Source organism: Lolium rigidum, chromosome 4 (genome assembly GCF_022539505.1).
Source record: "Lolium rigidum isolate FL_2022 chromosome 4, APGP_CSIRO_Lrig_0.1, whole genome shotgun sequence".
NCBI lineage: Eukaryota > Viridiplantae > Streptophyta > Magnoliopsida > Poales > Poaceae > Lolium > Lolium rigidum.
The window spans coordinates 65,615,936-65,639,676 of NC_061511.1; the positions used below are offsets into that span (position 1 = coordinate 65,615,936).

Here is a 23,741-nt window from a genome sequence, read left to right on the forward strand (position 1 = left end):
GCGGGATCGCCAGAGAGACGCGAGAGATTAGGGTTTGGTCGCGCGTGAGAGGAAGAGGGTGGAATGGGGCTGGTCGAGCCGGACCGGACCGATCGGTTCGATCTAACCCGCTGGGTTGCACCGACGAGTGGGCCCGGGGCAATTTTGCCATTTCACAATTCAATTAAAATGCATAAACTTTGGAAATGCACAATAAATATTTAATAGCTCTAAAAAAATAATTAAAAATATGAAAATTGATCAGCATAAAATTCTCTACTTAAATAAAATATCAAAAGAGGTTTTTAAAGACAATTAAGGATAAGTCTTAATTTGATGATTTAAATAATTATTTAAATCACACACAATATTTTCAATAATGAAAATCAGTCCATTAATGTCTTTGGACTATAAAAACACCTTGACAACATTTCAAGGTTGTATTTTATCCTAAACAAAGTATCCCTAAATTGTTCTTAGTATTAACCTTCCACATAAAATAATAAAACACCGGAAAAGGGGGGAAACAACCCTAAAAGCTGAATCATGCATAATTGCTTTCTTTAACCATTGCCCTTATCGGACAATGATGCTATTTTCAGAGACAGAGGACAAGGGTCAGTCCACACCATCCAACTGCAAAACTTTGCAGTGTTCAGGCAAGTTCATCACTTGCTCATATCATTTGAGTATTTCTATCAAATTACTTGCAAAGTACTATGGTTATCACTATTGCATAAAAACCAAAACCACTACTTTCATAACTATGAATATGACTATGTGGTGGGCAATGGAACCATGGATTGTGTTGATATGGTGGAGGTTCCATTGCAAGGGTTTATATCCATCTAGGATTAAACAACAAATGTCGCCGAGTGATTCTTGTGCCGTAATACCCGTGTTAACCATAAGATCCGGAGTGGGACGGAGTAGTCAAAAGTGTTTCCACCTCTCGTTCATCAACGGATGCGCTTACCGTAGCAATTGTATCTGGCGGAACAACCGGAGGGTGCGGATCCCATTCTAATTCCCCACGGTAAAGCATTGCTTGCCGTAGCAGTTGTGTCTTGCGGAACAACCGGAGGGTGGGGATCCCATTCTAATTCCCCACGGTAATGCGGTCTATGATGGGTTGCAGCTACCGGCGAAGGAGTGTATGGTAGAGCCCAGCACTGTCGTCGTGGTCGGGGTCCACCCTGAAATTACGGGAATAATGGGACCGGCGTGGACCCAGGGTCGGGGCATGCAACAACGGGTGGGTGTTCGAGGTAGCGGAGGAACATGATTGGCTAGACCTTATACCGGGCCTCACACCGAAGGAAGTGTGGACGGGAAAGCTGCCCGGTTGGCACCAAGGTTAAGATCTCTTATGGGTAAAGCAACACACCTCTGCAGAGTATAAAGAACTGTGACCTGTCACTCCTTGTTCCGGGATAAGGAACTGCGAACGCGGCCGGAAAGGAACTCCATGAAGTTCTAGTAAACCGGTGAAGGCTGACGGACATAGCTCTTTGAAATAAAAGCAATCTCTTGAAGAAATGTTTATCAAAACCTGCATTGGTATTAGACTTTCTGGTCTAATATCGTAGCTAGTGCATTAAACACCTCTTTCCTATAATGAACTTGTTGAGTACGCTCGTACTCATCCCACTCTTAAATCCCTTGCTTAGATTGTCTGAATCGTCTGGAGGAGGACTACGACAACAATGAAGGAGCCGAGATCATCGGCTATGAAGAACCAGACCTCTCTGGAGGTATCGAAGGCGTAGACTATCTCATCGTCTACGGAACCGGGGAGGCTTCCGGAGGAGATCAAGCCTGAACATTTCGAGTAGTAGTAGTAGCCGAGCAGCATGAACTCTTAATACTTAGCTGCTCGAGAGAATAAATGTATAACTTAATGAGACTTCTATATTGTAAACTAAGTTGGGTTCGCCTCGAACCCAGGAGTATCCCTCTTAGGACCCAAGAGGAGCTCCGAGACGATATGTGTACTATGCTTGTAATGATAAGTGAATGAGTTATGGACCTGCTATGTTCTGTTGTACTACTCTGAGGGATGTAATATTTGCGGAATGGTACTTCGTGAATGTTATATCAACGACTGGCATACTACAACATGCAGTGGTATGCAGGGTCACCACACGCAGCCACAGCCACTGCAGCCACAACCTGACGCCGACATCGACTCCGACGACTCTGTCGACCTACGGTTCAACGAGTGGCACGAGGCGTACGTAGCAGACGCAGAAGCTGAGGCGGCGGAAGAGGCGGCGCAGTGGGGCGAGCAGAAGTAGGTCCCCGGTGACCCGGAGCAAGCGGCGATTTCATCAACGACGCCAACTTCGAGAACACCGTCGAGATCTCGCGCCAGCGGGCGGCCACGGAGGAGGCGTGACGTATCCTCATGGCGGTGGAGTGAAAAAAGCTTCTTAAGCTGAACGCTTAGCGGCAGGCCGAAGCGTTCGCCCGCGATCAAGCGAGGCTCGCCCAGAACGAGGAGTCTCGCCGATGGTTGGCATCGCTGAGGGGACAGTGTCGCTGGCAAGCTCATGCGTCACCCTATCAGTCGACGTCCATGTTCCACCGCCAGATGCGCGAAGCAGGGGCAGAGAGGTGGGCACGGACGTAGGCGGCAAAGGGGAAGAACGACGACGAGCCGACGACGAGGCAGGCTCGTCGTGCGCCCGAACTGACGGCCCCTAGATTAGGGTTCGAAGTTTAAGTTTTATTTAAGTTTAAATTCGAGTCACTTTTGTATGAAAATAGTTAATATTCGTATGAATTTTGTTTTCTAAATGTTATTTACATTTGAATTTCTATTGGGGGCTGCCGTATGGGGGCGTGGGTGTGAGAACAACATCCCCAAGTAGAGGATGCAGTGCCGGCGTCCCTGTCGGAGCCTATTTGGGGTGCCGATGGAGATCCTCTAAACCATTCGTTATAACTCCATTTTTTATGTGCCCGCAGCAACAACGTTCTCACCATGACAAGCGTCGTTTTTTGGGAGCTAAACACATTACGCCACCCTGGAAATTTAGTTAAGTACATAGCAATCAAATTTGACTGTGTATTTTGGCTGAAGTTCCAAACCTTACCTTAACTGATAGCGACCTAGCTCAGTTACTAAATCCTTCGTATAAATCAGACCTGGAATTTTCACAACTTCCGAGTTGTTATCGATGAAGCCGACGGAAGCATATATGAATTAGTAATCACCGATGTACGATTAAGACACTTGGAACGTTAATTGATAGTATCTCACAACGTTTTTTGGAACTAGGCTGATCCCCTTCTCCCATTTTCATCAAAAAATACAAAAAGAAATTCGTAGTGTTCGGCTGAAAGACAAAATAAGTAACAAGAGAAGCATATTCTCAGGGATTAGATTTAATTTTCACATCATCTGATGCTCGAGTAAGAACCAAGACAGGGCATTTTTCTTCTGTTTACCTTGAGCTGTCGCTATTGTGAGTTGGAGTAACATATACTACCTCCATCCGAAAGTTTAAAGCTTATATTTTTTTCAGAAAATCAAACTATGTTAAGTTTAACTAAATTTTTATTAAAAATCATTAACATGAAAAATACAAAATCAATATTATTAGATAGATAATGAAATATATTTTAATATGATATCTACAAAATATTATATTTGTTCATAAATTCTTCTAAAAATTTGGTCAAACTTTACTTCGTTTGATTTTCTGAAAAAAAATATAGGCCTGACTTTTTGAAAAAAATATAGGCCTTAAGCCTTGGGATGGAGGTAGTATCCTGAATTTATTCTGCGTGTTGGAACTACGTTTCCTAAGTACTCCTATTTGCTTGCGCCGGTTAAGCATTTGTCGTGGTTTAAGAACATTATTACTTATCACCTGGATCTTTCCAAAAAGAAAGAAAGCAATATTACTCACACAGATAAGCATATCATTCTAGTCTTCGATATTGATGCTACGCAGTATAGCTAAGCATACATGGTTAAGAGTCATGCTTTATAAGAGCAAGCAAGGAAAATCAACAAGACGACTCTTTCAACTAAGATTTTCATAACTTCAAGATTAATGCATGATTAATGCATGTATACATTGGATATATGATCACAGTTCTCCCGTGCGAACCTTGAACAGAAAGATCTCGTTTTATTGCCTACTCCATCATCGGCGGAGAGGAAGTACGTAGATGGAAATATAAAAAAGACACATAGCGATTTGCGAGTGCCCTCCTGGCCCGAGCATGCAGGGCCTATTATTCACCGGTAGATGCATGGTTTCAGGAGTCGGACCATGTGACGGGCACCTCACCGATGTTGGTGTCGAGCCCAAGTGCGTTCCACACAGCGACAGAGGTGTCTACAATGTTGTCCTTGCAGCCGTGATTGCTGTCGCACTCGTCCACCACGCGCGCCTGCACGGTGCGCCCGTTTTGGGTGTTCGTGATGCTGATCATCTTCTGGCACCGAATCCCGCCTGCGTACCACCTAGTTGATAGCGCCGCCAGCATCTCCTTGTTGTTGTGGAACTGGCCGTCGCACTCTGCTGGCTCACCTTCGCCGCGCTCGAACCCATTCAAGGTCATCATCGCCGGCATTTGGTCAATCGCAAGTGCACGCGGCGACCCATGCAGCAGGATCACCACGAGCACGGCTAGAGCTGCGAGCTTAGCGTGCGCCATTGCTAGGCCTAATTAGCTAGGTCTAATTAGCTAAGCTCCTGCAGTCCTGCTGCTTAGGCTTGCATGCGCTAGAATTGCCCATGGGTGCTTTTGGCGATTGATTCAGGTGGCCTATATAGACGAGCGTCGCTGTCTCGCGTGCATCGCTTCTTGTTTCAGAACTGCGACACTGGCTAACTTATTCCTTTTCCTTTGACGAGCTCGATACTCTCGATCGATATGGGACTAATTAACGGCTTGTTTTGGGGCCTCTTTTAACTTGTTTTCAGGACACTTGTGTAGTTGTGTGTGGTGCAAAACGATGTGTTTAGATTTAATGGTGAGGCTAAGTATTGCAGCGGTAATACCCGAGCGAATGGCAACTGAGCAGGTCGCCCATGCCGGAGTTGACAGCCATTCTTACTCCATGTGAAGCTATAAAATAACAATCTCAAGCTTATTGCATGTGCATTAAAAAAATTCTTCTAGAATGGCATCACATCGGAAGTAGTATGCAACTCATTTTGGTGTATAAGGCACGATTGGTAGGTGGCAACTCTTTTTGGGCTTGAGGGGGCCATGCAGGGAGGCCTTGATCGGATGGAACAGCCATAAAACAATTTTCTCCATTTTGTTTAGTTGCCCACACGATATTTTTATGCACAACGGAGGAATGGTAGTTGCAGTGTTTGGTTGACTGCAATACACCACTCAACGAAAGGCTAAAGCTGATTCGTATTGTTTGGTTGCAACATTACATAGTTATATGGTAACCTCTTCCTCGGAGAGGTGAGCTTAGCCAACACATATCAGACAATGCAGATGAAATAACTAGAACATAAGCAGTTCATCATAGGGGGTGGTAGTGCCTAATAGAAGCTACCATAATTACCGATGCTCCACGAGCTAACCTAAAAAACTACAGATCATGATGCATCACTAGTTCATCATCAGAGGGGTTACTATATATAGTTATATATCACCTCCCAAAATATTACAGTCTAGGTATGAAGTTTTCATCAGATCCTAGCTAGTGGAATGGATATTAGGTGGGACACAACAGGAAAGCAGTAGCAACACTAACAGTGGTGCTCGCGCATCCATGTCCTAAGACAGGCCGGCCCTCTTCTCTGGCCAATCATGGTAGAAAAGTCCATGCCATCGGCCTTATTGTCCGCAAGGTAATGGATTTCTAAAATGAGGTTGTGTGGAGAGAAGATGTCTGGGCCACGCACGTGGGATTGATCGAAAATTGACTTCATCTGCTGGTAGTTGGTAATGCGCATGTTCTATGTTAGTTGATTTCATCAAAACAAAATAAACATGTTCAACAAAGAAGCGATATGCAAAGCGCACCATGAGGTGTGATTTCAGCTACTCCTTGTCCATCATGATGGCATAGCTGTCGCTGCAAAATGTTACTCATGGGACTTTCTTAACCTTGCACACCATTTCCCACCTAGCTCTCCACTTCCTCATGTGGTCATACACTTGAGAAGGGGAGACTGATACGCTTGTGAAGTCAAAAACATCGTTGCACACACTCTTGCGATATTGCACTAGTGGAAAACTGACCTTCCATCCATATGCTCTCAATTTTCTTAACACACCATCGCAATATGACTTACACGAGAAGAATGATGACTATACACATACTTGCGAAGGTAATTGAGCAGAGAAAAGAGAGGAAAAGTGCTAGAGGGAGCAAATCATCAACTAAAAGTGCAGCCGGGAAGAAATCAAGTACAAAAAGTGCACCCCTCAAGGCCCAGCAAGCGATAGCAAGCAAAAAAAAGGACGTTCCCCAGCTCGGAGAACAGGCCAAACAATCAAACCCACCCCTCAAAGTGTTAGATGTTCCCTTGGTGTACCAGGGACATGGTGGCTTGGATATGGAAGCAGCTGCGATGGTAGCGGCTCAAATGAATTTTACTATGGAGGAATTGCTGAGTTCCCAAGATACTGCACTACCCTTTGCTGATATAGCCCCTAAATTTGTCTACGGGGCCGACTTGGTCAGCAAAAAGAGGCTGGAAGAACTGCCAACACATATGCGCAATTTGCAGCAGTGGTACCTTGATTCGTGCAAGGTGGACCAAAGATTCATCGTGGCGAATATCCCAGAAGAATATTACTTCTGAAGAGAGGATCTCCATATTGAGATTTCCAAACTCTGGGAGCTATTCAATTTATACACCCTCTACAAATCTCTCATGAGTTGCTATTGCTTGTAAGTGTTGACTACATATAAGTTCTTGTTTATTCAGCTGTTCATGTTCATTGCATATACTCATTATATCTTTTTGTACTCTCTTATGCAGATTGAAGATCGATGAATGCAAAAGAAGGCATATAAACAATATTGGGTTTATTGACCTAGATAAAGTACATCATGACACGGTAAGGGATAAAATCAAAGAAACGGGGGGAAACCTCCTAAGCTTTTTAACGGAGTAACATTTCTGTGATTCAATATTATTTCCTTACAACTACAGGTGAGAGTCCTACTCTGTTGTATTGTACACATTCAATTTTTTTACTCAATGTTAAGTGTAATTCATGACGTATATATAAACATGTGCAGTTTTCACTGGATTCTGCTAGACATTCAAGTTGATAAGGGAATAGTTGAAGTAAGGGACCCATTGAATAGAGGCCTGGAAGGGTTCCGCAACTTGCAGGACTTGCTCAAGAGGTAATTTCAATCATTGTCGCATGCTATATCGATATCTTTCGTGAGATATCAATTAATTATCCACTCATTCAATCATTCTTTTGCCTGGCAGGGTTTGGAGAAGTTTCAGGAAGTTGTTAAGGGTAGTAACTTCATATAGAAGCTAACATTTACTCATGTATCATGCGCCCAGCAGCCACATGGGATGAATCTATGTGAATACTACGTTTGCGAGTCCATTCGCATGTTAACCACTGAGAAGAACAATCGTAGATTCAACGTAAGCAATACATTCACAACTTTAATTTATTACCGTCAATATTTCGTTATCAAGATTGATATATTCATATTCATCTCATTTTCCTATATATGTCGAGTTCATGCGGGAGAAGCTCCAACCACACCAACACCTACTAGGAATTACGGAGGAATTGGTGGGACTTCTGGTGAGAGAAATAATAGACGACAATGGCTTGTTTAATCCAAATAGTCGCTTGTGATGATCCCCGTGTAATAGTTCGAATAGACGACGGACTCTAGTTCCGGTAGTCGTGAGCTCCATGTATATGTAAGGAGAATCTACGAATAGACTATTGCTTTGAATATTTGTTTTCTCGATCTATATATAATGCACGAACGTGTACAGTTTGTAGTAGCGTACAAATATATGAAAATTATTCTGAAATAAAAAATGAAATAAAAGGGGGGCGGTGGCTGGGGGGGTGGCTGCACCCCTACCGAACGCTCACTAAACCCTAAAGGAGCAGTGTCCTGCACGCGCCACGTAGAGGACCTTTTTTCCCGGTTTATGTTATAAGCCGGGACAAAAGGGGTTGACCCCTGCGCCCCACGGCGGCCACGAGGTGGATTATATGTAAGCGGGACGGGACAAAAGGTTGGGCCTTTTGTCCCGCCTCCGTTGTCCCGACTGGCCAGCCAGGGCAAAAGCCTCTCACGGGTCGGGACAATAGGTCTGTTATCCACTAGTGTTGTTCTTTGAATCCGCGGCTACAATGAACCCCCTCTTGAGTAGCTCACAAATTTTGTTCGGGACGAACCCTGATAGAGGTGCTCTCCACACCACATTTGGTTTGGGTGGAAAGAGAGATGGATGAGGTAGCACCTTTAATTTCAGGCTCCATCTATGCCATGGATGGCTTGTTCATCAGATCGTGAGAAGGCGGGATGACCTATGCGTTGACTGCCAAAACCCACCGGCGGGCAGCGGCCTTGTCAACACTGTAGAGCCGGGGGGAGCCTAGAGCTGCGGCTGGCTGAGACCCCTCCGAGCGACGGCCCGCAATGCTCTTCTGGTCACACGCGGCGTTGCGAAGTGCAAGGGCGTGCCACCTGACCTATACCGGTCGGGAAGGTGATGAGGTTGCCTCGCTTAGTTTCCTGCAGGGCATACATGTAAACGTTAAATACGAGCCTCGATCGGCTCTCGGGTTATCCCGTGAATCGGCTCAAAGAGCCGATCCACCCATGATCCGTACGGGGTGCACGAATACTTGGTGGTCCCGCTTGATCAAGATGAAGCTAATGAGATCTACGACGATTTAGGGTTTTCACCGCATAACCGGATCATCCTACTCCAGGTTGGGCCTTGCGGCCACGCACGGTGCTCGTAAGCCGATCCTAAACAAGGCCAAAAAACCAACATGAAGTTGATCCTAGGAACATCCCGTTTAGGATTTGCGAACGCCACCCTACGTGCCACCGGGATCCTCCCCCCATTGTAAGGCCAAACTATTGCAGATATTAAACTAATCCTTGTAGGACAAGGAGCAATCGTAACGGATCGGATCTACTAAATAATGATCAAGCGGGGTGCCGCCCCCACACCTGAGATAGGCGTGAGGACGGCTAGATATGCAAGGGTTGCACTACGTAAGCATGCTTAAACGAAGAACAATGCTAACCCTAACACATCTAATGATAACTACGTTGCTCGCCATCAAAAACGCTTCAGTACGAGCAACGCATGAACAACGTGGGGCTTGTGCTGCCTAGATCGCAAGATGCGATCTAGGCAGCATGTCGCTACCCGATAGAAACCCTCGAGATGAAGGAGTTGGCGATGCGCCGAGATTGGTTTGTTTTTGGGGTTGAACGTGAGTTGTTGTTTATTCCATAAACCCTAGGTACATATTTATAGTCCAGCGGACTCTCTAATGCGGGCGTGCACCAAACCGTGCACGAATAAGAATCTATCTCTAAACTAAAATACGATCTAATATGTTACAGATACACGGGCAATTAAGCCCAACTTGGTATAAAAGGCCGATCCACATACTTCTTCTATATATTTCTTCACATCCATCTTTGATCGCGGCCCACCTCCGACTTGGTCAAATTCCGGTGATAACACATGCCCCCTGGTTTTGGAAATATTATTTCCAAAATCATCATGCTCTTCTCTCGTCGGGTCATGTCGTGGCATCACCGTTGCGAGTGCCTCTTGTCTCTTCATATTTTGCGAGTAAGGAGCCATGATGCCGATAACGAAGGCAGCGAAGATTAGTAACATGGCATCAGTGGTATGCAAACAATCGGCTCTCCTTGAGCAAATCGGCTCTTTATTAAAAAACCCTCTTTTAATACTGAAGAAGCGTTCCCAGCCAACTGTTCTGCCGATAGTCGAAATCAGACGACCTCCTTTTCGAGCTCTCCTCTCATAAACACACCGGGCAACGTTGAGCTAGCCATCCTCCAAACGGTAACTCGCGACCTCTATCCGCAAAGACGAGTCGGATCCCCAAATCGCCGCTTGAGCGAGTTCCAATCCAACACCCCCTTCACGGATCTCGACCGCGCGGCTTCCAATCCCTTCAACGCATCCCATGGCGGAATCGGCTAACACCGACACCACGGTCGCCGGATCGAAGGTAATCCTCAACCTCCTCTTGCCGTTTGGTTTTGACACGGGATTAATGCAAACACTTGAATTAATACCTTGTTCCGCCATTAATCTAGGTTTCAGACATTCTTCTGCCACATCCTTCTCTCGCAAATTCGATGTGCCTCGGCCCTCGTTCTTCCGAGAGCCCTACCCTGTTGATCTCATGCAAAGCTAACAGAATCCCCTTTGTGAGCCAAAACCTAGATCTGACTTCCTGGGCCGACTGCCTGCGAGCCTGGCCCAACCCCCCTGAAGGTTGGGTGGCATGGTACAGTAGGGTATCAAAGTCTCACTATGCCACTTGGGAAACCATAGGAATAGCCGATGCCCTGTCATTATCGCTGTCTTCTCTTGAGAAGAATGAGAACATCTTGAAAACCATCGGCTACTTCTGGTCTGACGCACTGAAGCTTGTTTCATGTTTGGTCATGGTCCTATGACTCCGACCTTGCTGGATGTGGCCATGATCACGGGGCTAGACATTGCATCTCCCAGCCCTTCTGCATTCAAGCTGCCAAAGGTCCCCTTTACTCTCTCCTCCAAAAAAGAGTGTACCAGTCGGGGTGCCTATCTTAATCGTTATATGAAAACCAAAGGCCCGAGTGACGGAGAGGGAGCACACGGCCTTCTTGAATTTCCGGTTGGAGCACTTCATTTTACGTGGTCCGTCACTTGCTCCTACCAAGAATTACCTCTCCCTGACCTATGAACTCGCTAAAGGCACCCAACTTGGTGCTGGGCAAGCTATTCCTTGGAGAGATTTATCGATCCCTTCAACCGATGTCCGTCAAACTGTTCACTCGCAAGACGATTAAAGCCGGCGGCCCCTGGTGGTTCATCCAACTATGGGCCCAACTATACTTCCAAAGCCAAATCCCAGACTTCCCATCGCTGACCAACTGCACCTTTCCGGATGAAAATGGCAAGGAAATTCGGTGTACCAGCTACGGCCAAGCCCTGTATGGTCTCCCGGGTAGCAGATTGATCCCCAAGGAAGCAGCAGGGTGGTTTAAGATTTTCTTCCAGGGTTTAGACAACCCCCTGTTCCACCCTTATACTGAATCGGTGAACTTTGAAAACCCCGTTTCTTTCCGATTGGACGACCTTGCCGATGACGCCGGCACACAACACTTGTACTCCCTCATGATTCGTCCTTGCTTTCTCCCTGTTGGCATGAGCACCTCGAACCGGATCATCAAGCCCGGTTATGAGTGTTATCAACCGATAGTAGCAGCTCGGCGGCTTGGTCTCGGACAGGTGCCCCCACACTTCTTCCTACACCACCCGACGAGCAAGTAGAGCTGAACGCCCGACATCCTCACCGCCCAAAGGTGTTACACCTTCTTTGACGCTCCGGCCATACCAATCCCCCACGACCTCCGTTTCTCCTTTACCACCGATGGCTTTGAAACTTGGTGGTCCATGTGGAAGACCCATGTCTTCAGGAGGGCACTAGGACCGCAGCTGAAGGAGCTTGACGCCGAATATGATCCCCCTGCCGACCAGGTACCGTCACTTAAGTATTTCTTGTAACTGCTTTATGGTGATTGCCCGTGAACTGACTCTCTTCTCTTGGCAGCAACAAGATGGCCCCGCCCCTACACAAGCCGACGGCTCCCCTTTCGTCTTTCTTCCTCCGGCACCAGTGGTTCTCTTCTGCCAGAGTTCGCCTCCCCTGAAGAAAGTTATAATGCAGGGTCAGCCGATTTCACCGAAATCGGCTTCCAAGAGCAAAGCGTCTTCGGGGCTCGTTGCCCCCCGAGCCTCGACTCAGGCGAGGACGGCGGTGAGGAAGGTAGCGGTCGGGAAAACCCTGAAGCGTAAAGCTCCGGCCCAGGAAAGCTTGCGTGTAAGTTGGTTTAGACCCTGCAAGCGCTTGTCCGTTTTTTTTCCCAACGAATTTGTTCATAACGCACTTGCATCCTTTCCTACGAGGCCTCCACCGATGGATCCTCCGGTGGAGCCGAAGAAACCAGCCGAGGGAGAATCGAGCTCAGGTGATTCCGAGAGGTCCACTACCCGGAGTCAGACGGCTTCGCCAGCGCCGGCTTCCAAGAAAAGGTCGATCACCGGAACCCCTACTCCTCAGGCCCCGACCAGATCAGGGTTACGTACGAAGCATCGCTGCGTTAAGAGGGTTCGCAAGAACCCACCAACCTCTCCATCAAGCCAGGAGGTCTCAAATGTAATTATCTTCGTGGTCATGCTCTCATGTTGTCCCGTTATCACTTGGATCGGCTAAACACTTCCTCTTGTAGGTCGCCGAAACTTCTAGCGGGGATGTTGAGGAGGTACAGAGGCCGTCCGCTACCCTGGATCTAGCTGCCCCGACGCCCGCGGCTGTACGAGCGGTTGATCCAACCGAGTCCCCAGAAAAGCCGATCGTTACTGCGCCGGCTGCTCCTTCCCCCTTGGGAGAGGTATGTCTCTCCCTTTTGGCTCTATCAGTTCCTTGTCACCTGCTAAACTCACTGTGTTTGCCTTATCAGGGTTGTGATCTCTCGAGCTTGCTTACGTTCGACCCAGCATCCATCGATCCCACCCCTTCCAAGGCAAGTGGGGAGCCGGACATCGGCACGGTCCGTGGCCAGCTCCGGCGCCTCAAGGACTTGCTCTCTACCTCTATTGAGGCTCGATTGAGAATTCGAAGAAGTCAAAGGCATCCTCGCGGATATCCATTCTCATCTCCCTATGACCCTGCAAGTGAAGCTTTGGCCCGCCGTCACCCTGTCGGTCTTTAAGTCACGGATTCAATCAGCTCGCCAAAGGATTACTCTTCGCCACTCCCAACTTCCGCTGAGAGCCGATATTGCCGAGAAGTGCCGACGGCTCAATGAGAAGAAGGCTGCTCTGGACGCCAAGACGGATACTTCCGCCACCCGTACCGAACTCGAGACCTTGCACAAGGAGTTGGAGGACCTCGAAGAGAGGGTAAGGGTGACCAAACAGCTCATCCAAGATAAGGAGGCCCTTGTTGCCCGCTCCGAAGAAGAAGCAAAAGGTCTCACGGCCGATCCGAAGACCGATCCGGCTGAAATCCGTTCCCCGAGCAATCAGGCTGGTGACGGGCAAAGACGCGGATGACGAGGCTGAGATCGCTGAGGCGGAACGCATCCGTGTTGATGCTATTATCGCCCTCGGCGTGTTTCTCCAGTAGGGCTTTCATAGACAAATGATTCTGCTTCTCGGTAGGGCCTTGATGTGTTAATCGCTACGTTTGCAACGTTTTGCTTCTCTCCTTCTTGTTTTTTTTATTGGACGATTTTCCACCGGCTATCGTTTACCATCTGTCTGGTGTGGTGACCATATGCCTCCCTCGAGCCGAATCTGTCTGGTAACTACAGATCTCGGCTTTGCGTTACGCCCAGGCGCTGTACTCGCAAGTCAGCCCCGTTGGGATTCGTGTAGTCGACGTGGCTGCTGTCCGTTAGATCGCCGCTGGACCCAAGCAACCATGTGGTGAACATAATCTCAGCCGGCTCGTTGGATCAAAGCCCTCTCATGAAGGTATCGTAGTTCCCCTCGTGTAAATCTGGGGCACTAGGCTCCGTCGGGAGGACGAGTAATGCGTTCGCATCAGCCGAAGTCTCGCCATCGGCTTTCCTTTGCTTGTTTGTTTTGCGCATCAGCCGATGTCCCACCGGGCGTGCCAGAATGTGTTGACTGCCAAAACCCACCGGCGGGCAGCGGCCTTGTCAACACTGTAGAGCCGGGGGGAGCCTAGAGCTGCGGCTGGCTGAGACCCCCCCGAGCGACGGCCCGCAATGCTCTTCTGGTCACACGCGGCGTTGCGAAGTGCAAGGGCGTGCCACCTGACCTATACCTGGTCAGGAAGGTGATGAGATTGCCTCGCTTAGTTTCCTGCGAGGGCATACATGTAAACGTTAAATACGAGCCTCGATCGGCTCTCGAGGTTATCCCGTGAATCGGCTCAAAGAGCCGATCCACCCATGATCCGTACGGGGTGCACGAATACTTGGTGGTCCTGCTTGATCAAGATGAAGCTAATGAGATCTACGACGATTTAGGGTTTTCACCGCATAACCGGATCATCCTACTCCGAGGTTGGGCCTTGCGGCCACGCACGGTGCTCGTAAGCCGATCCTAAACAAGGCCAAAAAACCAACATGAAGTTGATCCTAGGAACATCCCGTTTAGGATTTGCGAACGCCACCCTACGTGCCACCTGGATCCTCCCCCCATTGTAAGGCCAAACTATTGCAGATATTAAACTAATCCTTGTAGGACAAGGAGCAATCGTAACGGATCAGATCTACTAAATAATGATCAAGCGGGTGCCGCCCCACACCTGAGATAGGCGTGAGGACGGCTAGATATGCAAGGGTTGCACTACGTAAGCATGCTTAAACGAAGAACAATGCTAACCCTAACACATCTAATGATAACTACGTTGCTCGCCATCAAAAACGCTTCAGTACGAGCAACGCATGAACAACGTGGGGCTTGTTCTGCCTAGATCGCAAGATGCGATCTAGGCAGCATGTCGCTTACCTGATAGAAACCCTCGAGATGAAGGAGTTGGCGATGCGCCGAGATTGGTTTGTTTTTGGGGTTGAACGTGAGTTGTTGTTTATTCCATAAACCCTAGGTACATATTTATAGTCCAGACGGACTCTCTAATGCGGGCGTGCACCAAACCGTGCACGAATAAGAATCTATCTCTAAACTAAAATACGATCTAATATGTTACAGATACACGGGCAATTAAGCCCAACTTGGTATAAAAGGCCGATCCACATACTTCTTCTATATATTTCTTCACATCCATCTTTGATCGCGGCCCACCTCTGACTTGGTCAAATTCCGGTGATAACACCTACACAAGTCAAATGAGCCATGACATGTGCAGGGTTCACTGACCAACACAAACCATCAGAATAATGGTAATCATGGCATAGAAGGCTTACATTGAGTGGTGCGGGAGTAAGCGTAGAGGTTGGTGAGCTGGACGGAGTGGAAGGCAGCACCACAGTGGTTGTGTGCTCAACGGAGTGGAGGGCATGACGACCTAAGGTAATTTAACACTTATACTGTGGAATTGGTCAATCTATAGCACTACCTAAATCCACTAAGGTGGGTAAAAGTGGTTCCATACAATCTAAATTCACCATCTACGAAATTAATCTGCCACATGTACGGTTAGATCTACGCATGTTTACCCTGCATACACATCTACCGCATCCAGGGTTCAGCTTTCTTACAGAGACCGGAAGAGGATCCAACAGAACAGAGGTCGGCGAAGATGGAGAAGGCACGCCGGCAGCGGCCACCACCGAGCTCCTCGTCATAGCCAGTGAAGAAGCTTCTGCCATCACCTTGGATCTCGAACGGGGAAGTTCTCGGCTTGGGAGGAAATAGCGAATTTAGATTTGGATGGTGAGTAGCGTAGGGCTAAATAAGGGGCCGAAATAAGGCGGCGGTGACTGACATGGGCATACCCTTCGAGTACCCATTGTTAGTATACCTGGCTCGGCCCAATATGGAGAAGACTCAATATGGAGAAGGCCCAACAAGGCAACCCGAAGGAGTAGTCGACTAGGACTCTTGTAAAACCCTAGGCTGGTTGCATATATAAAGCTAGCCAGGGCACCCGAAATAAGGGGGACAACGAGATAGACAGAATATAGACAATATAGTCTCCGCCTACGGCGGCACCCCGTAAACACATCTATGATCATATACCGGATTGCTAGCAGCACGTAGGGATCCTCCACCGAGGGGACCCGAAGCTGGGTACGTCGTGTGCCTAATCTCGTCCCCGGAATCTCCATCGTCGCTCTCTCCCGAAACCCAAGTCTACAATACGTAGGCATTGCCGAGGTGTTCCCTCGTCAATTGGCGCCGTCTGTGGGAACTGCGGCGACTGGATTTCGTGATCCGGGCGAGATCCTTTATTATCAACAACAGCTAGATCCCATCTGACGAGCGGTTCAACTTCTTCAACGACGGCTGCGTTCATCGCCAACTTCGCCGGCTTGATCGCGGAGCCAGCAGTGAATTCAAGTTAAAAAAGATTAAGCATCACAATCCAGGCTGCGCCTCCGGAAAAAAATCATACGGCTGCAGGTCAAAAGATCAAGTTCCGATATTGAAGTTCAGATCGGATGCAACGCAACTACTACAAAGCAAAAGCAACGAGGGATGGTCAAATCATATGCAAGCCGAGCAAAAAAAAAAAGAAAAAAAAAACTCGTCGATATGGTCTTTAGAGAAGAAAGGACAGAGAAGAAAATCAACGATCATACGATCAAGAAGGTGCTACTACCTCACGGGAAGGAAAAAAACAAAGGAGTACAGCGGATCAGCATGAGGCATCAATCAATCAGAGATACATTAGAAATCAGTCGCAGAGGTTGACAGGGACACGAGCAGGCCACCATCCTATACCAAGGTTCAAGTACCAAGAAAAGAAAATTACAAGAAGATGATGACTACGGGATGAAGCAAAAGAAAGGAAGGCAGATCAATTGAAAGCTATCTGCTGGGTAAATAAACTCTACGACGAAGACGACAATTCTACAGCAGCGAGTCGTTGGCTTGCATGGACAGTTGAAAGATACTTAAATTTCATCTTCGTGTATGACCGCCAACGATTTCAACTACATACATTGCACATAAGTCCGGAGGACCCTACATCGTCATCAACATGAAGGAGCCGTCTCGACAGTTAGCGTCGTCATCGACTTGAAGGAGCCAACATCACTATCAAAAACGAACATTAACATACCGACACCATCCGTGTCGCTGCAGTACCGGACTCTTCTGTTCGCCGACAATCAGGTGCTATATTTTCAGTTAAGTACTATTCGCAAAATTTATTTGGCCAATATTTTTTCGGCTCGTACTATTTGCGTGCAGTTTCTTGTGTCGTGATATTACTGCAGATCGGGAATAATCTTTGACTACTTTACTTTGTCGATCCCGTTCGCCATCACGCGCCCAACGTTGCGCACTCGACATCATGCACCTGCCATGCTCGGGGGCTCGCCCGTCACGAACCCGACACTACGGACTCAACACACTCGGGCGCCGCACGACTACATCGACTATGTCCACCGCATGACCTCCTTTCACGTCGGCTTTTCCACAGCCGATAAAAAAGCTAAGTGTCCCTTTTTTTCAAGATTCATATATTATTAACTTTCACCACACCAGAATATCCGGGTGCTGCAACATTGCATCATTACAACAAATTTACCTGACATCCGGGGCTGCGCCATTACTTTGTTACTACAAGTATACTCGGTTACTTGATGAAGTTCTTCTCTTCGGCTCTGGATATATCTTCTTCGGCTCAGTGGAATTATTTTCTCCGGCTCAGTGGAATTATTTTCTCCGGTTCAGTGAAATTATTTTCTTCGGCTCAGTAGATTTCTTCGGCTCAATGGATTTATTTTCTTCGGATTACTGGATTGGTTTTCTTTGGGTTATCATTGGTTTTCTCTAATATAATACTACCGGGCGGATTTCCGGGACAGTGGATTTATAATTGATGATTCTTACTGGATTTATTTCTTTGGGTCAATGAATTTATTCGGATTCATCTATATGGATACTACTAAGTTTACTCTTATACAATACTACCCGATGAGCTTCCGGGTCAATGGATTCATCTTCTATGGCCATTACTGGATTTATTTTCTTCGGGTCAATGGATTCATCTTCTATGATATCAGCGGATTCATCTTCTATGGTTATTACTGGATTCTTAGGGTCAATGGATTCATCCTCTATGATATCGATGGATTTATCTTCAGTATATGTTCTATATTTAAATGGCCTAATCTTCAATATGGATTCATCTCAAATACTTCATCTGGGGTTCATCTTCATATATTATTGTCTATGGCTTCATCTTAAATGGCGTCACCTTATATGACGTCGCAACTCCGTCAACTTCTTTCGACATCATGGCTAAACACTCGGGGGCTCGACCATGACTTCGCCTCGGGTCGCAACTGCGACACAACATCTAAAAACAATCATGATATGCGCTTGGGGGCTCGGCTATTTCCCCATCAATAATTTGGCGACATCTACTTTCATTATTTTATGGTTTCTACTTCGGCTCGACTTTTTCGCTGCACTCGAAGACCTCATCGCGCATCGACTTCGTCGTGTCAAAAAAAGCTAAGTGTTCTTTTATTTTGCACAAAGTTGATTATCGTTTACTTTCGCCGCACCCGACACTCGGGGGCTGCGCGGCATATATTCACTTTACATATCATCAAATCTGAGCATCTGACACCGCATACGAAAAAGAGAGTCAAGGGAAAGATAGAAAAAGTTTGTTTATTTATGCAGGAGAAAGCCGACGAAATTGTCTACAAGAGAGAACCCGACGAAATTGTCCAAAGGGAGAACTCGACGAAATTGTCTTCAAGAAAGAACAGGACCCGAAGAATTGTCCTCGGGGAGGACCCGAAGAATTGTCCTCAAGGAGGACCCGAAGAAATTTTCTTCAAGAGAGAACTCGACGAAATTGTGTTCAAGAAAGAACAGGACCCGAAGAATTGTCCTCGGGGAGGACCCGAAGAATTGTCCTCAAGGAGGACCCGAAGAAATTTTCTTCAAGAAAGAACTCGACGAAATTTTCATCAAGGAGGAACCAAAAAAAAAAGAGAGAGATGGACAAATCTTCGGGTCCATTGACTCGTCATATTCTTCCGAGCAAGAGCATCGGTGATGAACCCGACAATATAGAAGAATTCAATATATTCGGCTGTCTCATCACGCCCGAGAAAAATATAGAAGAGCCCGTAAAATGGGTCATTGTATCAGCCGAACAAGGCACTCGACAATATATTCTCAGGGCGCCAAAGTCGCGAATAATCTCTGAATGCCGCAAAACTCTGCGAAGGTAAGACCCCGGGTCCGTCCTGTGTGGCGTGGCATCACCAAAGACTGCGCTCTGCTACTTTTTTCCACATCAACAGATGTGAAGAAATATCCCAGCGGACGCGCTGTGGACCCGATAAAACATGACTGGGGCTCGACAGATGGTAAGACCTTAAGCGGCACCTGTCGAGTTAGCACCGGTATCCCGAGATCATGTCCAGGGACGTGATCTTGAAGTAGGTTTTTGCGGATTGCCACTAGAGCAGTTAACTAGTACCTGATCCATCAGATGAACTAGCCCCAATTACCATTATCCCTGTACAATATAGATATGGATGTCAAATAAAAATAGCAACGGCCTGAAGTCGATAAAAAGAGGGGCTGCGCCAAGTTCTTTATCGAGTAATACAACTCGAGCCTATGCCTAGGTGCAAGCACCTGCCCATAGGCTCGGGGGCTACTCTTATCGAGAGTATTGTTCACCCTCCCGATAAGATACAAGAAAGAGGAAAAATTGGTGGTATCGATTAAAAGCAAGTTGAGCCTACACCCAAGTGCAAACACTTGGCTGTAGCCTCGGGGGCTACTCCCATCGGGAGCGCTGGCCGCGCACCCGATAGAAAAATAACTTCGACAGCATCTATGACAATCAAGGTTTGTAGACTCAACTCGATTCTACGACTCGAGTGGAGCCTACTCCCATCGGGAGCACATGGATTTCATCAAGTCCTCCAGTAAATATAGTTAAGTTCTTCATCGAATAGTACAACTTGAGTCTATGCCCAAGTGCAAGCACTTGCCCATAGACTCGGGGGCTACTCCCATCGGGAGCGCTGCCGCGCACCCGATAATTTCAAGAATCGTCGACATCATCTACGCTACACATGATCTACGACATGGACCTCGCCTTGTATTTTTTCGACTTCGGGTATGGTTATGCTTGGAGTTTCTACGCAAGTCTTCGACTTCCCTATAAACTCGGGGGCTACTGACATGGGCATACCCTTCGAGTACCCATTGTTAGTATACCTGGCTCGGCCCAATATGGAGAAGACTCAATATGGAGAAGGCCCAACAAGGCAACCCGAAGGAGTAGTCGACTAGGACTCTTGTAAAACCCTAGGCTGGTTGCATATATAAAGCTAGCCAGGGCACCCGAAATAAGGGGGACAACAGATAGACAGAATATAGACAACATAGCTCCGCCTACGGCGGCACCCTGTAAACACATCTATGATCATATACTGGATTGCTAGCAGCACGTAGGGATCCTCCACCGAGGGGACCCGAAGCTGGGTACGTCGTGTGCCTAATCTCGTCCCCGGAATCTCCATCGTCGCTCTCTCCCGAAACCCAAGTCTACAATACGTAGGCATTGCCGAGGTGTTCCCTCGTCAGTGACCGAAAAACTCCCGCCGCTTTTTTTCGCATGATGAGGGCATTTTTGGAGTGTTTTTACTCCTTTATTTCATATAAATATCCTTATGTAGCAATATGATTTTTGTATTTCACTGCGCTTTTGCTCACCTTTTATGCTTGTTTCCACAGGATCTCAAAATATTAATGCGATGATGAAATAGCAACAAAAACTAGCATTTTGATGGTATTTTAACTTGATAAAATTCATCAAAGCACTTAACCACATGCATGGGCCAAAGGAGAATGCGAGGAGGAAATCCAGAGAGCTTAGCGGGCATTAGTATGGGGGCACCTTACTGTCCGCACGTACGCTGCGCCAGGAGCTCCGCCTCGTTAAATACTTTCACCGCACGCAGACAGTTTGGAGATCCAACATACACAGCCGCCAGAAACACCGAAACACCACCTCTGGGATAGACCCGGAGGAGGAATTTGGAGAAGACATCTTCCGGGCTGCTACGCGGATCATTGGAGGACAAATCATCATTCCCATCATCATCAACCGCTACATCTTTACTACCATCACCAATCCCATTCTTATTCAACCATAGTTGTGATCTCAATTGATATTGTGAATTTGTATTTGAATTCATATTGCTACCTTTATTCCATCCATAATATCATCATGATGTTCTTGATTGCTTCCATGTGTGAGTAGTTCCACTTGTTCTTGGAGAGATGGAGAAACCCTACCTAGCATGACTATGAGATGAATCAAAGATGATCTATGATTTTAATATATGAATATGTGTTAGTTTTGTCTCTAGATATTATATCAAGTGCACCATATAATATTTGCCTTAGGAACTAGAGAGAGAACTATCCTTAGAAGTATGATAAAGTGTATGGGGAGAAGTGATATTACCGTGACGGTGCTTTATCATATGGAAGAGGGGGATAAAGAGAGACTCACTAAGCTCATATCGATAACCATGGAGAAACGATGAACGTTTTCCTAGTGGTGGGAGGAGAAGCAACGAAGTCGGGCTGCATTTGCCCGACGATAAAAGTGGCGGCCGACAGACTGACCACACCCCCAAAACCCGGTGATCCCTGTCCATACGTGTAGCCGAAAGGTGGAGGAACACCCATCCTCAGAGGAGCTTGTGGAGAACCCGCAAACGACGTGACATGACAAGAAGGCCCGCGCGGCGGAACAAGCGCCCCGGCAGCCGCCAGCGCCGCGGCTGAAGGGTAAGGAGGCCCCTAAGGAGGATCCTGACCAGACGGAGGCTACGCACCAGCCATCACCCGAGGAGGAAGAGCCGCAACCTCTGCGAATGACCTTCGGTGGCCCGGCCTCCAGGCGCAGCTAAGATTAGTCGACGGCAGGCATAACTAATATTAGTTGATGGCGGGCACGGAGACGGTGGCGACGCAGACCAAGTCGAGGCAGAAGTCGATGCCGAAGGAGAACTCGATGGTGATGACAGCGAGGAGGTAGGAGAATACGATGACGATGGTGAAGGGGGCACGGCTAAGGTCAGGGCAGACACGTGAGGCAGGGCGGCGGTGTTCGATCCAAACGTGGAGAAGTCCCGCTGCAATCACGCTCCCGTTATATCCTTGTTGCTAACAGAAGCCTACTTGCTCTTCAATGGCTGAAATGGAGAGATGAGCTTAGATCGACCGGGCCTGTGTGTGAGTTTTTTTTTCTTAGATAGCATGATTGTTAAATTGTATAACCCCCTGTCGCCAAAAGTTGCTCACTTGGGACGCATTTTGGCCCACTTTTATTTTTTTCAGTAATAATTTGGCTGTGTACCCTAATAAGTGTACAAACTGGGGTAACAAACCTTCTGTTTCAATATAAAGATATTGGAAGTTTTAAATTTTAAATGAAAGGTAATGCAACAAAAATGTTGCTGCTTACAAGAAAATTGATATCCTGATTTTTTTTTAAATCTAGATACGAAATTTTACACAGGTCACAAGATTAATTAATTCTCGAAAAAAACACAGGTCACAAGATCCATATAATCCATCCTCAATGTTTTACCTCATTAAAAAGATGGACAGTGATCTGGTGCCCGAACCTTTCTACGCATGGTTATTTCTACGAGAAAGAAGTACGTTGTATCCACCCACAATACATCTGCTGCTCCATGGTTACTCAGCTAGGATCTTGGATTCTTCCTTGCTTGGAGAGGTAAAAACTGGTACCATCTCTCTGGCAAGAGCGACATGCCCTGTTCTCTCTTCAGTTATTACCGCTGTAACACATTCGCGACAACATGTAATCCAAAAGAGCCCATCTCTACTCAAATTCAGTTGTCTTACATGCATGTTTCAACGCAACAATTTTAATTAGGCCTGTATCGACCATACCGGTCGAGAGAGTATCTTACTCAGCGAAAAATTCCTTGTACTCACCTAAGAAGTATAATTAGTTAGGAACCTTTGACGGAACCACGCAAGAGACCAGGAGCCACACAAGGGCACATCCGCACATGTGGCTAAGTAAGTACGGTATATTCCAAGCTTGGCTTGCAGCTAGCCACCTAGCTTCGCCTATATAAAGGAACTCCCAGAACCAGAGGCACTACAACTCGATCAGTACCAGTGTACCCACTCCCACGGCGAGTCAAGTGCAAGGCTTAGCAACATGGCGAACGCCAAGCTCGTCGCAGTCGTGGCCACGCTCGTGATCTTCCTGGAGGTGTCATCCTGTGCCATGGCACGGCACCACGGTAAGCCGGACCCATGCAGCGGTGAGGACGATGGCTCCGTGCCAGGCCTGCTGCACAAGCACAAGAAGCCCGGCCACTGCCCGTCGCCAGACGGCGGCGGTGGCGGCACTCCTGGCATCATGACAGTGAATGGGTTCGAGAAAGACGAGGATGGCGGAGGGCCGTCGGAGTGCGACGGCAAGTACCATAGCGACAAGACCTTGATTGTGGCGCTGTCAACACGGTGGTACGCCGGCGGGAGGCGATGCCACAAGCCGATCCGCATCACGAGCAAGCAAAACGGGCGCACCGTTGTAGCCCGAGTGGTGGACGAGTGCGACTCCAACCATGGCTGCAAGGACAATATTGTGGACACCTCTCAGGCCGTGTGGGATGCCCTTGGGCTCGACAGCAACATTGGCGAGGTGCCAGTCACCTGGTCCGATGCATGAAAACGGCTTTATTTATAACCTGAGGCCTTATGTTTCACTGGTGGAAAAACAGGCTTCGGGTGAGCCCCATAAGTCGCGATGCTGCAGGAACCGCGACTAATGGTACCTTTAGTCGCGGTTCGGGAGGCGAACCG

At 47.5% G+C, this 23,741-nt stretch overlaps 1 protein-coding gene across 1 annotated transcript; it reads left to right on the top strand.

Annotated features, from left to right (window-relative positions):
* The first annotated feature begins 23,091 nt into the window (after window positions 1–23,091).
* Window positions 23,092–23,607, top strand: LOC124647184 (putative ripening-related protein 6). The gene has a single exon (XM_047187156.1). It carries the CDS (start codon window positions 23,092–23,094, stop codon window positions 23,605–23,607), a length of 516 nt encoding a protein of 171 aa, XP_047043112.1.
* The last annotated feature ends 134 nt before the right edge of the window (window positions 23,608–23,741 follow it).

Excerpts from the sequence above, each read along its gene's own strand:
- LOC124647184 (XM_047187156.1), top strand. The coding sequence starts at position 23,092 with ATGGCGAACGCCAAGCTCGTCGCAGTCGTGGCCACGCTCGTGATCTTC.